The sequence below is a fragment of the Hoplias malabaricus genome, chromosome 14 (assembly GCF_029633855.1).
Source record: "Hoplias malabaricus isolate fHopMal1 chromosome 14, fHopMal1.hap1, whole genome shotgun sequence".
NCBI lineage: Eukaryota > Metazoa > Chordata > Actinopteri > Characiformes > Erythrinidae > Hoplias > Hoplias malabaricus.
Genome location: NC_089813.1, coordinates 35,663,480 through 35,677,113, shown reverse-complemented (window position 1 = coordinate 35,677,113; position 13,634 = coordinate 35,663,480). Strand labels below are relative to the sequence as shown.

General features: G+C 40.2%; 2 protein-coding genes across 3 annotated transcripts in view; both read right to left on the bottom strand.

The window, feature by feature from the left end:
• Positions 1-2,555: 2,555 nt before the first annotated feature.
• On the bottom strand, positions 2,556-10,931 carry slc66a1 (solute carrier family 66 member 1). Its single transcript, XM_066644413.1, has 9 exons — positions 10,867-10,931; positions 9,435-9,516; positions 7,793-7,982; positions 6,525-6,654; positions 6,063-6,165; positions 5,644-5,804; positions 4,171-4,263; positions 3,772-3,957; positions 2,556-3,238 (listed from the first exon to the last, which is right to left on the bottom strand). The coding sequence occupies exons 3-9, from the start codon at positions 7,978-7,980 to the stop codon at positions 3,152-3,154; spliced, it is 948 nt and encodes a 315-aa protein (XP_066500510.1). The 5' UTR covers positions 7,981-7,982; positions 9,435-9,516; positions 10,867-10,931; the 3' UTR covers positions 2,556-3,151.
• Positions 10,932-12,656: 1,725 nt separating this feature from the next.
• trim33 (tripartite motif containing 33) overlaps positions 12,657-13,634 on the bottom strand; it is a 32,300-nt gene continuing 31,322 nt past the window's right edge. For both annotated transcript variants that reach the window (XM_066644117.1, XM_066644118.1), the window contains one exon: positions 12,657-13,587. In XM_066644117.1, coding sequence (XP_066500214.1) covers positions 13,372-13,587 — 216 coding nt within the window. In that variant the 3' untranslated portion in view covers positions 12,657-13,371. The remainder of the gene's footprint in view (positions 13,588-13,634) is intronic.

The window sequence follows — 13,634 nt, the reverse complement described above, 5'->3', positions numbered from 1 at the left end:
CGATTACTCTAGAGAACACTGCTCCATCCATAGATCAATGCTGGGGGTCGTTATACCCCTCTAACCCACACATGAGACTGGGCTTGGTGAAGGGTATGTTATATTCATGCGTCTATACGCCATTTTATAGGCCACTGCTTTTCTATGGAGATTATAATGTGCAAAATGAAGCTTAGAGAGTAGCTTTCATGCGTTTAGTCCTTTAACTCAGGGTCATTCATGTTCTGGGGCCCACCTAAAACCATTTGTGCAAGGACACTAGTCCATATCCGGGCATCACACACTTCCAGTCACTCAAATACTCACACCTGTGGACAGTTTCAGACACTCGCCTAGTGACTAACACATTCACACTGGTGGACAGTGTCAGACACAGTTAATCCACGTGTGTTTGGACTGTGTAGAAAGCCCAAACTTCATTCAAGACCCACTAAAGGAATTTATAGTCCTTTGAAGACTGTATTTTGGAAGATGTTCTGGAACTTACTTTTGCATTTTTAGTCCCTTGTCCATTACCAACAATGACAACCCTTGGTACATTTGATATAGGACTTTTATTTTAAAGGAACAGATTGCTGAAAATAACTAAACCATATAAATTTCCAAATAATCCATCAGTGAAGATTAGCAAGCAGTTTCATGTTTTAGTTTTGCATTGCAACCAAGAGCCTAACGTAGCTAACAGTTAATAGAAGCCGAGGTGTGCAAACTAATGTAGCTGTTAGAAAGGGGATTAGAAAGTGAGAGAATGTGTAAGACCCTATTAGAATCAGAGGAGGATGAAGTACATTCCTTTACTTGCTTGAGAAAGTGAAAGGCAGCAGTGTGTGAATGAGTGCTGCTCATTAGGACATTCCCAGCAGAGCAGTATTTATAAACAGCGCCAGTTAGGCCTCTGATGGATGAGCGGTCGCTATCTCTCCACTCTTCCTGCAGCCTCGCTCACTCGATCCTGGGTTTCACAATCACCGTGACACACTCCCCCGCTCGCTGTCGCTGCACAATTCAGTCCCCCCTACACACACACACTGAGAATAGTACTGTCCTGACCCTCTTTCTCCATGTGTGGGCTCTAACCATGGGGGCAAAGGGGAAATTCAAGGTCACAAATTCCACCCTGGTTCTCTTAACTCACGGGACACTAATGACAGGGACACTGCTAATGAGGAAAAACAACATGGGCGCATTTTCCAGGAACAACACACAGGCAGGCAACCGTGGGGGAGCAGGAGGATTTCCGCAAAAGAACATAGAAGCGTCTTAAGTGGCCACTGAGCGAGTTTTATTACACAAGACGATTCATTAGGAAATGCACACCTACATACAGAGGGCCCTGAAGTTGTTGCCATTCTGTAGTTTCCAGCACATCCGTATCAGGAAGTGCAGGTCTGAGCAAGTTTCGTTTAAGGAAAACTTAGTATTGCTTTTAAAACTCCAGGCTGTCAAGACCTGAGGTCATTAGAAGTGTTCCAAACCTGACACATTTACCTTCAAATTTCACTACATTCATTATCTGTATGCACTTATCCAGTTCAGGGTCACAGTGGGTCCAGAGCCTATCTGGAATCATTGGGCATAAAGCGGGAACACACCCTGGAGGGGGCGCCAGTCCTTCACAGGGCAACACACACTCACACCTACGGACACTTTGGAGTCACCAATCCACCTACCAACGTGTGTTTTTGGACTGTGGGAGGAAACCAGAGCACCCGGAGGAAACCCACGCAGACACAGGGAGAACACACCAACTCCTCACAGACAGTCACCCGGAGCGGGACTCAAACCCACAACCTCCAGGTCCCTGGAGCTGTGTGACTGCGACACCTACCTGCTGCGCCACCGTGCCGCACAATTTCTCTACATCCTCTGAATAATCATTTAAAAAAGCCCTCCAAGAAAAATCAAGGGTTTAACCCTAACATGTCAGTGTCGAGTTATTAGAAGACGTGTCATAATGTACATAAAATAATCAAACAGCACCATGACTGAGCATTTCCACTTTGAAACAGCAGTGAGTTCACAAAGCCAGGGTGCCATACGCCAAAAAGAGCCATTCCCGTCAATGGTGCTGTGGGGCTTTTGATTGGCAGACGAGGGTTGGCGGGGTGAGTGAAGATAAAGGCGAGGACTAACTGCATATTCATATTAACTGCACTTTCTGAAGCAAAGTGTAGATACAGATTACATCTAATGAGGCGTTATTTCTTTAATTATTGATTTCTCTAAAATAACCTCTAAATAATTAACGACCAGAGGGGGATGTCAACGTGCATTTGGCAAATAAATAAAACCAACATGCTTTAATAAACATGACAGTTGCTTTCACAGTGGTGGAGGTGGTTTTGTCTTATAACAGTGCTCGAGTTAACTGTAGTCTTTCATGTGGTGAGATTTCAAAGAGCAGAAGGGGTTCTCTTGATTGTAGTATTATTTGTATTTTTACACCCACAGAATACAGGTGATCCCATAACATCATGGAACAATGCACACAGGAAAAGTGTTTCAGTTTCAAGAGGTTTTTTTTGACATTGACAAAAAAAAGACTATAGAATTTGTTTAAAAAGTCACAGGCTGCAGAAAAGAACATGTCCATCTTTTTTGTTTGTTTTTGTTTTTTAACGAAAGGTACGTTTGTCTGTTTCACAGAGCAGCAAAATTAACACAAATTAAATAAATGCATCCGTTACCACTTAGATTGCGGAGGGAAAACAAAAACATGAAATAATGATAATTAAAAAAAAAGTGTTAATTAAAATGAAAGGCATTTTATAAAAGTACAGTAAATGTTTAACGTTGTAAATGATCATGTGTGTCCATCTACTGGCACCATTCTTCTCCAGACTTAACGATATTGCACCATTTCACAAGAAGTGTATTACACAAACCCAAGTAAAAGACTTGCGCTTAAAAAGGCTCCCTTTGGTTTAAAATCAGGTGGGCTACATATCCCATAATTACACAAAAACAAGGTGAACAGCTAGTTTAAAAACAAAAAACACAATATAAAACTAGTATAAATAAAAATGAACAATTTTTAATAAAAAAAAATTAAAATAAATGGGAGCGCTCCAACAGTGGTTTCGCAGAAATGTGGAAATATCACCGCAGAGTGTCCTCAGTGTCTTAGTGCCTCTGTGAAGAGGATGTTGGTTCAGTTGTGCAGAAGTGCTGTGGTCTCATCTGATTTGTCACCGCTCTCCAATGGAGCTTTACGGTAAATGATAAACTGCAGAGTTATCTGAGGAGAAGTGTCAAAGGGGAATAACAAAGACTGGACAAAAGTAACCATGTGAAACTTCTGTTTCTCTCTGAAGTAGGATTCTGTTAACCAAGGCTTATTCTTTCACACACACCTAGTAATATCATCTGTTTTTGCCTCAAAACTGTGACTAATCAATTTGGAACTTTCTGACCAAAGAAAACATGCCATGATTGTGTAATCCTGGAATCCTTGTTTAGTCTGTGTTCAAAATCAGGCATTTCTAGTGTTAAATAAACCTGCACAAAAGAAAAGTGCTTTTAGAATCTTTTCAATTTCTGGGTTTTAATGCTAACACAGTACTAAAGATCCCATAGGAGCGTTAGCAGAAGTTAGCATTATTGCACAGGTATTTATAACATTTAAGGACAGGACTGAAGCCCTGGCTCTTACAGTAAACACCAGGGAACTCTGATACGAATCCAAAGTGAACCAGCAGCTTTGGCATAGCAGCATTATCCCACATTTTAAAGCAACAGACATCTATATGTTTTGTGTGAGTAAAAGGATACCAAGAGGTCTAGAGTCAGTGTCCCCAGGCTGCCAATGAGCCAGGGCAAGTGGTGGACAATGTAGCTGCCCTCACCCTGGCCACGCTCTGGGTTTTTCAGCAGCACACTCAGGCCATATGTGATGTTACCCAGAATGACGAGTGCAAAAAGAAAATATGACACACCTTCTGTTGACTTTCTCCGGAACTGTAGATAGGTGAGAGAGAGAGGAAGGGAATATGACAATCACCATGGCTCATTTCTCACAACATTTCTCACACTAAGCATGTGCAGCATTTACTTTTTAAATGTAATAACAGGAGTAAAGACAGGAAAATGGTTCATTTCAGGGGATAATGGTGAAAAAATATATTATGTTCCATCCATGGTTAAGTTATATACTGGTGGAGTGTGACTTACATTTATGTACATCTGTGGCAGTCTGGAGCATAGGTAGAGCAGCGAGGACAGCGAGCCAATCGTAAAGCCTATAATCTCCTTTGTGGTGAAAGCCTAAAGATGCATATTAGATCAATAAGGGTTAGTTTATAAGATTTAATGCTAAGCACCAGCGATATGAAAGTGTCAAACAAATAAATACAGTGGAGTTTGAGTTCCTAACTTGTGTTTATTGATAGTCAGAAAACATGTTATTTCTTACTAACTCAAGGAACAAGGTTTAAAAGACCGTTGGTCCCCCCCCCAACGGTGTTCGGAAACTCTAATAGGCGTCTTGCCTGTGACGTAGATGGTGGACAACAACTCTAGAAGTTGCACTTAATTTAATGCAAAATGATGAAAAGGTGTGTTGTTTTTGGCTGCAATCATTCAATGTACAGTGGGACATCTGTGAACAAATGGCCCAAAGATCCCAAAATATCCAGAAAAGGGACTAAATTTGTCCACTCTAAACGGGCACTTTGGAAAGACCTTCCGCTCACTCCGTTATCTGTAGCTCATTTCACTGGCGCTTTTCCAACAGTATGGGCATGTAAGGACACCAACGAAAGGTGTTCAAGAGCCTCTGTAACATGGAGGTAAACAGGGTAAGGACACTCACTTCGCCTGTTTTAGTTGGTGTTAGTTAACGTTAGCTTGACTTGCTAAACTCTGTGTCTCAGATTATACTCGGCTACGTAGCTGTGTCGGATGAATTCGAGTTCGACTTCGATCACATTTACAAGAATAACGGTACCTCTACATTTGAGTTTAGCTTATTGCTAGGCTATTGTCATGAATAATGTTGGTTATTTAGCTAGATACTGTCATAACAGTCAGTCATAACGGTGTTTTACCGCGGCGTTGTTCAGCTGTTGTCCACCAGTGACGTCACGGTTGCGTTCAAGAATTTCCGTAGCGAGCTCGGGTTTTTCCGTCAATTTTTTTTTTAAAGCAAATTAATCTGCTATTTTCATTTTAATTCATACTTATATCTGTCAGTAACTAAAATAATGTGAAATATTCATGGAGGTCCATTAAGTGGTGCTTAGCCTTTAATCCCAAGCAAAGGCAGGAGATAGTTCTATTTTAGGTAGCAGGTATTTCATGAAGAACAACCAAAATAGGAAAAACTAAAACTGTGGTTGATTTTTATGATAGTACAATCGGAAAATGCTGTCCGGATGGTTTCATATTTTAGAAGCAATATTTTACACAAGCAACAACATAATATTTATAAATGACTGATTGTGAAGATCCTACTACTACATGTTTATTATATCATCATCAAGCCAAAGTGGACGTAGGTCTATTACAGCAGGGTATAATGACAATAATGGCAAGTGGAGTCATCAGGGTTGGGAACTACTGCACTGACATCAGCTGTGATGTGACATTGAGAAGTCCACTTTGGAAAAAGATATATGAAGAGTGAACATGGCTGAATTTATTCACCTGTATGGAACCCATTCCTTGATCCACAGCCAGCAGAGATCTCCCCATGAAGTGAGGGACAGTCTCTCTCTCACTCTGAGAGACTGGGAGCTTTAGAAAAGAGGCAGACACTCCGAGAATACACAGAACTCCAAATGCATTCAGAACCGCTCTGTCTCCACCTACAGACCAGAGCAGAAGAGCACCGCTCAGATTTTCAGTCACATCAGCACATTCTAACTGCACTTAACACATGCCACACTGACGCTGAATAATGAACAACACAGGAAGGTATGCAGGGCAGGGAACATGGACTCTCAGGCTTGAGGCCTTCAAGCTGTAACACGTTTAAATATCATAACTACTGAATACTGAAATAATAGTATAGATATAGGAGCGTGATCTTGATACCTTTAGTTAAAGCCAAAATAAAACAATACCTCTTGCTGAATTGAAGAAGGTCACTTTATGCTTTAGCTTGTAGTAGGTATACATGCTCAACATCAAAAGGTCAGCAAAAACGTAGTACACTGCAGTGTAGGTCTGTGAGAGAGAAAGCAAGAGGGATACCTCAACAAGACAAAGAAATCAGTGGCCTCCCAAAGCCGTTAATCATTATTCAATGCCATTGATCACTATTCAGACCTGTGTAGAATTCCACATAATCTAATCATCGAGATGTGTTCAAACTCATTCAGTGTTTTAATGAGAAATAGGCTGTTGTTAGGTACATTTTTGTCTGTTACTATCACAACTTTAAAAGACAGAGTCTCTATAGATTTCTCTAGAACGAGGCCCTCAACATCAAACCAATCCGAATGACTGTAGGTACAACTTAATCCTGAACTATGCAGAAAAAAATGTGAAATTTCCTTTTAATTATTATTATATTTGTTTCTTACTTGAAGAGGGAGCTGGTCGGCCAAGAAAGAGCCAATAAGGTTACAGGAGTCTCCTGCTAACCACAACAACAAGAACCAAATGGACAAGGCACTATCCATATTTCCAGTCTGACACGACTTGTAGTATTGACTGGAAACAAAAGGGAAAAGAAAAGGAAAACATTTAAAGCATGCGATAATTCGGAAACTATCTTAGGAATGACTAGAAACAACAACAACGAAAAAAAAGACAACACATACAGCACTTTTCACTGCTCTATGCCCCATTTAGGGTCATTTTGGCTTGTATATTTGTATTGAGTGGAAACAATAAGAAGCTAAATAAAACATTTCGAGGATTCACTACGTTTCATGGAGGTTAAATCTTATTGTAGAAACATTTTTTCTAAAACGTCTAGATATTATCCTGGGATACTTTAATTCATAATGTGACATGATTGAAGCAGCTTTTCAGTCATTGTCTGTAACCATTTCAGGGTCCGGAGCCTACTCCGAATCATTAGGTGCAAGGTAAGATCACACCCTGGAGGGGGCACCAGTCCTTCGCAGGGCGACAGACACACTCATTTGGACACTTGAGTAGCCAATCCACTGTGTTTTTGGACCATGGGAGGAAACCAGACAACACAGAGTAAACCCACATAGACACGGGGAGACTGATTTTATTAACAACGGTGGTTTAGTCATGAGCACGTTCGCCTCTCAGCGCTGGGATCTTGGGTTCAAGTCCCATCTGGGTGGAGTTTCCATGTTCTCCCAGTGTCTGCGTGGGTTTCCTCCGGGGTCTCCGGTTTCCTCCCACAGTCCAAAAACATGGAGGGTAGGTGAGTTGGCCTCTCTAATAAATGTCCTGGTGAATGAGTGTGTATGTGAATTAATGTCTGTTTGTGTGAGTGAATGTGTGTGTGCCCAGATATGGATTGGCGCTCTGTCCTGGGTGAAATCCCAGTGCCCGATGCAGTCCTCCTGGTGGAGGGTCGTTCCTGGTTGAGAGTTCGCTGTGCGCGTTTGGCTGCCGCTTCTCGCCAGTGTGTGTGTGGATTGTAAAGCGTCCTTGGGTGTCTAGAAAAGCGCTATGTAAGTGTAACTATAGATAGATCACATGAGAGATCATTGTAAACATCTCCGTAGAAAAAGCGTGGACAATTCTGATGCTCTTCTTTCTCAGCTTTTGAAGGATGACACCAATGTACATGTTATACAAGACTTGTATCTCCAGGTCCAAATTAAACAAGAAAACTTTAATGTATTTAAATGGAGGTACTTACGGTAAACTGGACACCATAAAGCAGACTATGGACAGCAGGCCCAGGACAACGCTGGACATGTCCCTCGCATCCTGGGCACATTCTCCAAGTCCCTCCCAAACCCACTGAGTACCATTAGGACAAATGGAGCTAAAGTTTCCATTTCCACCGTACAGAAATCCACCACGAGAAAGAACCCCGTCTGACATCACTGTAAACATGATAAACATTTGTGATGATGTATTATTAGTAAAATTCAAGAAAGATACTGTCTTAGGCCAAATCTTAAATAGCCTCCTACTTCCAGTGTTAAGGGTATTATAAACATAAATATCATAAAACATTGGCTTCTACTCCCAACAGTGAAATGTTTGGGCACTCCCTCAAATTATGTGTTATAATAACAGTTTCCCTGAGAGCACGGAGACGGCGGACCACTGTTGTCCCACTGAGGGCAAAGTTGGAGGTCCACTAGTGTTATACACAGCGTTTGTGGGCGGACCACTGATTAAACTAGTGTGACCAGACGTCCTCTTTTACCCGGACATGTCCTCTTTTTTAGACTTTAAAATGTCCGGGCGGAATTTCACAAACGTCCGGGATTTTGTTTTTCTAGAGCGTACATAGAATTTCGAGAAGCGTTTCGTTCACAAACTTGTCCCGCCCTCCCCTATTCCGATTGGTTCGCTTGAGTGAGAAGGGGGCGTGGTGAAGTAGCCTAAAATCTTCTGATTGGACGATATGAGTGTAGAGCTACCGTTATTGGTTGATAACCTTACCTGTAAACATTTAATTGGTCAGTCTGCACGTCAGTAGTTAATCCAGCACAGTGTCAACATTTTTAGAATTTAATAATTTATATCAGACTTATACTCATTATTATATCTCTCATAGTTGTTGGTAATATTTGTATTAGTTCGTTTTCCAGAATAAAAGTCTCTGTGAATGTAAAATCTGTTTGAGGAGATTATAAATGAGTTATATCCAGTACAGGACAGTAATTTGACTGGTCCAATGGTGGACCAGCTGTGGTCTACAGTCAGTGGTGTGCCAGCCTTTTTATGCCAGTGGACCGATATATACTCGCTTTCTGGGTTATTGCTGAGTTTAAATCATTGGGGAGACATTTTATGCCCTGATTTTTAACATATAGATATTACCTAATGAACACAAATTGTGCCAAACTGAAGATTCTGGATTATTTTGAACTTAAATAAAACGCAGATGCCCAGAGTTCGCGATAGGCCTTTAGCAGGAATTAGTAACTATATTTAAAGGAGAGTAGCTAAGTCGCTAAATAGTAAGATATAGAGTAGACCTGAGCAGAGGTAGCATAAATTGTTTAAAAATAATCAGGACACGACACAACCTACCACTGAATATAATGAATTAAAGAAGCTGCCAAGTATTTTGTTTAAAATATAAGTAGCTAGTTCTCTCACAAATCTGCGCGCTGTGTCTTAATTTATGACCTAAACAATTCAGCAGGAGTTTGTTGTTTAATTAAAAAGCCGTTGGTCTAAAGAGAGGTACGTTATCGTCGCTCTGGACCCAAAACACCCAGTTAAAACCTGTTACTGCAATGAATACGGTATAAAAACCGGTCTAGAACAACACATGACGCTACCAGATGTGTAAATAAAGGAGAAAGGATTTTACCGACCTCTCGACTCCACCGTCCTGTTTCCAACGAACACAGGAACCAAACGATCAAAACAAGTCTTCAGCAAGAAGCCCTTACTGCGCTGCGATTGGACACAAACCCTGACGTCAGACAGCGTCATAAACAGCACGCGGCCCAAAATTAAGCCACATTTTCATTTTTTCTATTTCCTTTTGGGGGAAAATTTGGCATTTGTTCTTTAATTTTGGGTTGTACAATACAAATGAATGAATAAAATACATATCTGCCATAACATTAAAATAACGACGTTATTTCTACACAGATTTTATCTGCAGCAACGGTCATACAGGCGATCATCCTCTAGTCCAGCTTTGGTCACAGGACACTGTTGGCTGGGTATGTTTGTTTGGTAGACTATTCTTAGTCCAGCAGTGACATTCAGGGTCTTAAAAAACTCCAGCAGCACTACTGTGTCTGATCCACTTGTACCATAACACTATCACCACACCAGTGTCACTGCAGTGCTGGGAATAATCCAGTGAAAATCTGTGGTGGTCATGACCATTGAACAGGAGCTGTGTCAGGAATGATTATAATGCTGTCTAATAGGGCAGTATTCTGAGAGTCGTGTCTGTTTGTGTAAATGCTGCCTGCTTTCTACGTCAGCAATTTCAAAGCTGTAATTATTTTGGCGAGCACTGTAGGTATTCCTGTGTCCTAGTAACCTGTGGAAATATCTGTCTGCATTTAAAGCCTGTCTCTAAAGTAGCACAACTACAAACACCTTAATGTAAAACAAATACTGCTTTCTAAAGGCACTGACATGAGAGACAGCACGCTTTGAGGTTGCACCCTTCTATCAGACACAGCCAGGGTGAGAGAGGGTTAACAGTATGCAGAGCAACAGGTGGTGTGTAAACGAGGTCATTTTAACGTTATACATTGTCTTACACTTCTGCACTTCCCTGTACTTGTGTACTTCCTTTCCACATACGATTTAACTAAAATTCCCAAAGACCATAGAAGCTAATTTCTACATTAATACCCTTTCTAATCAATTTAAATCTAAAATAAAAATAAAAGGGTTTTTTAAGTCACTTTAATATTTTTCCCTTGACTTATAGGGGCTCCATAAACATGAATAATACATAAAATGCAAATATTACAAATATATTGTAATAAAACAGTGTTGATCTCTATGTGAACATCACATGTACCACTTTCCTTAACAATCTCAACTGAGAACTATGAAATGGTGAGTGGGATGTGACTGACTGATTTTCACACTTCTTTATCAGATATCAATCCTTTGCGCTACATTTTCTGAAAAGAGAGCAGTAATTATGTATTAACGCTCTTCACAGAACCCACTCCTCACACACCAATGTAAAATGTTGTTTGTAAATCTAGTGCGCAAACAAAACATTAAACACCATGAATGCATATTTGTGTGGAAGTATAAGGGTCTTACCTCTGTAAAGCAGAATCCACCCCTTTAGACTAAAGTAATGCACTAAACTTAAAACATTACAATGCTAAACTCTAAATTCCCACAGCTCCACACGAACGAGGGTGCTCCAGCCAATGACACAGACATCAGCTGATGAACTCTCACCTGACCATCAGATCAGTCCATTCAGCAAAAAAAATGTTAGAGAAGGAAAACTATTACATAGAGGAAGAGAACTAGCCCAGAGTCGGTGAGTCAACAAAGATCAATAGAAGACGAAAGAAGAAGCAGCAAACAGTTTTCTAGTATTTAAAAAGTCTGTACAGCTATTTCACAAGTCAAGATGATCTGGAAGTTTCTCATAAATGACTCTTTCATAATAAGATTTTAGTTTTCATTGTTAGTGATGTCATAAGATCTGAAATATGAAGCCTTTATTAATAGATCTTAAGTTGTAATTGTGTATAAGCACTGACTTCCGACTTACACCGGAACGGATCAACGTCGTAAGTCGAGGACCCCCTGTATACACACACACACGTGTGTGTGTGTGTGTGTGTGTATGTATATATATATATATATATATATATATATATATATAAATTATTTATTTATTTATTTATTTTTTTAACATATAAACCTACAGCAGGTGTAAAAAGCCCTGACCCAAATAGAGTAAACATTTAGTAAACATTTAGCCATTGATTCAACGTTGAAATAACGTAATGACTGCCGTCTAATCAACGTTCGCTTAAGGTTGAAAATGAAAGTTGAAAAGACGTCCAGAGACCTACATTGAAAAGCAACTATTAGACGTATTTTGAACATCCATAGACGTTATTAATTGGTCCCGAAATAAATTACTTGTATAAAACGCATTTTGGACGTCCACTGACGTTATCGATTGGTCACCACTTAACTAACTTATTAAGATGGATTTTGGACGTCCACTGACGTTTAAAATATGTCCTTGACGGACAGACTACTTTTAGACCTATTTTGAACGTCCAGGGACGTTCCTTGTTTACTGGGTAAGGCCTTTAGACCACCTCAAAAATACAGACCTCAAAAAGACCATTTACATGAATTTGAGACATACTTGCATTGTCTGCAGGTTCTACAGGTGCCAGATTTAAGTAAATAAACAGTATCATACACACATTTTCATACCTTCCTGTTTGCTGGATAGCCTTTAACAAAAATATCCATTCAGTGGTTGCCGTCTATATCTCAAGGAATTTTGTGTAACAGTGCTCTGTTGAGCCTGCATTTTTGCAGTCCTCACAACAGGCCACAGTGAAAGTGCAAAGAGGGCCCTTGTGAGCACCATTCTGAGCAGCAGAAAGAAACAGGACTGTGGCCGTCCTGCATGTGGGCCATTTGGGACTAGACTAAAGCCTGTTTCAGCACGGAAATGGAAAAATACAATAGTGTCTATGTGAAGATAGCACTGCATCTGAAAGGATGTGGAGATGTCAAGCAAAGAAGCGGCTGGTGTTCCCAGAAGAGGTTTGACAAAACGAATAAAAGTTACAATACAATTTGTAACATAAATACTGTACATATTAACGCTTCTAACATAATATTATTAAAAAAAACATGAGTAAATTGAGCTAGTTATAACCCAGTCACTACTAAGAACTGCAAGCCACTGAAAGAACAGGTCATAGACAGGATCAATGTGGAACAAAACTATTAAGATTATGAAACGGTTTTACAGGCTAATACCACGGAAAGCCCAGCTCTCAGAATTTGGCTCCTTGTTTTCACCATGGCAAAATAAAGACATGGGTAAACCTCCGCTCGCACTCCACAGAAGAGCTTTTAATCTTGTTCGATTTCGTAGCAAAACTTAGACATAGTCATAATTATATACACAAGCATTTTATATATATCTGAGAGGACAACTTGAGAGTGACACTATTAGATAAAATACATGGGTGACCGCTTCAATGGAGGAGGGGAGGGGGGGAGATAAAGACCACTTAGTTAATTACCACAGCTCAAAACCTCTCAGTTATTTACAGCAGAGCGCAAACTGCTACAGAACAAACGCACAAATCAAAAAAGCAGGTAAGCCATACTTGTTTATCTACATAAAGACAAGGGCATACGGGAAATTGAGTTCTTTAAAAAGGATAGTTCACATGAGATTTACAAATAAATGATTTTTATAGAAAAGAAACCACCAGCTGTTTCTTAACCAGTCCAAACTGTGTTTTAAATTCAAGTTCGTTTCCCCGTGTCAGTACCAACCAATGCGACAAAAAGGAGAAAAATATTTAATCTCCCACAACAAGTCAGAAAAAAAAGTACAGTTCAAGACTGAAAATTATATTTTGAAGTTCGTTATTATTTACAATAAAACTCCTGTGTGAGTTATAAGTGTGGAATCCAAACACTAGTCAATCAGCCAGAGCAAAACAAGGGGGAAATTGGGAGGAAGACACCCCAAAAAAAAAAAAAATAATAATAATAATAAAAATAAAAAATGCATGGCAGTCTCTGCTTCCTTCAGGATCCTCATCACTTTATGTGTAACAGTTTCTCGTCATTTTTTAACCTCTTCCGCTTTGGCTGCACTATGTCATCATCCGAATCGTCTTCATTCTTCTGCTCTTCCTCTTCCCGAGAGCGCTTTTCAGGTTCAACCGGAAAGCTCTGGTCAGGATAGATCTCCAACAGCTTCTCCTCAAAGTACACACTCACGGCCTTGCCCGCCTCGGCCACCTCAGAGTCCGCCTGCAAGAGAGGGAGGAGAAGAGAGGGAGGAGAAGGGGAAAAGGGAG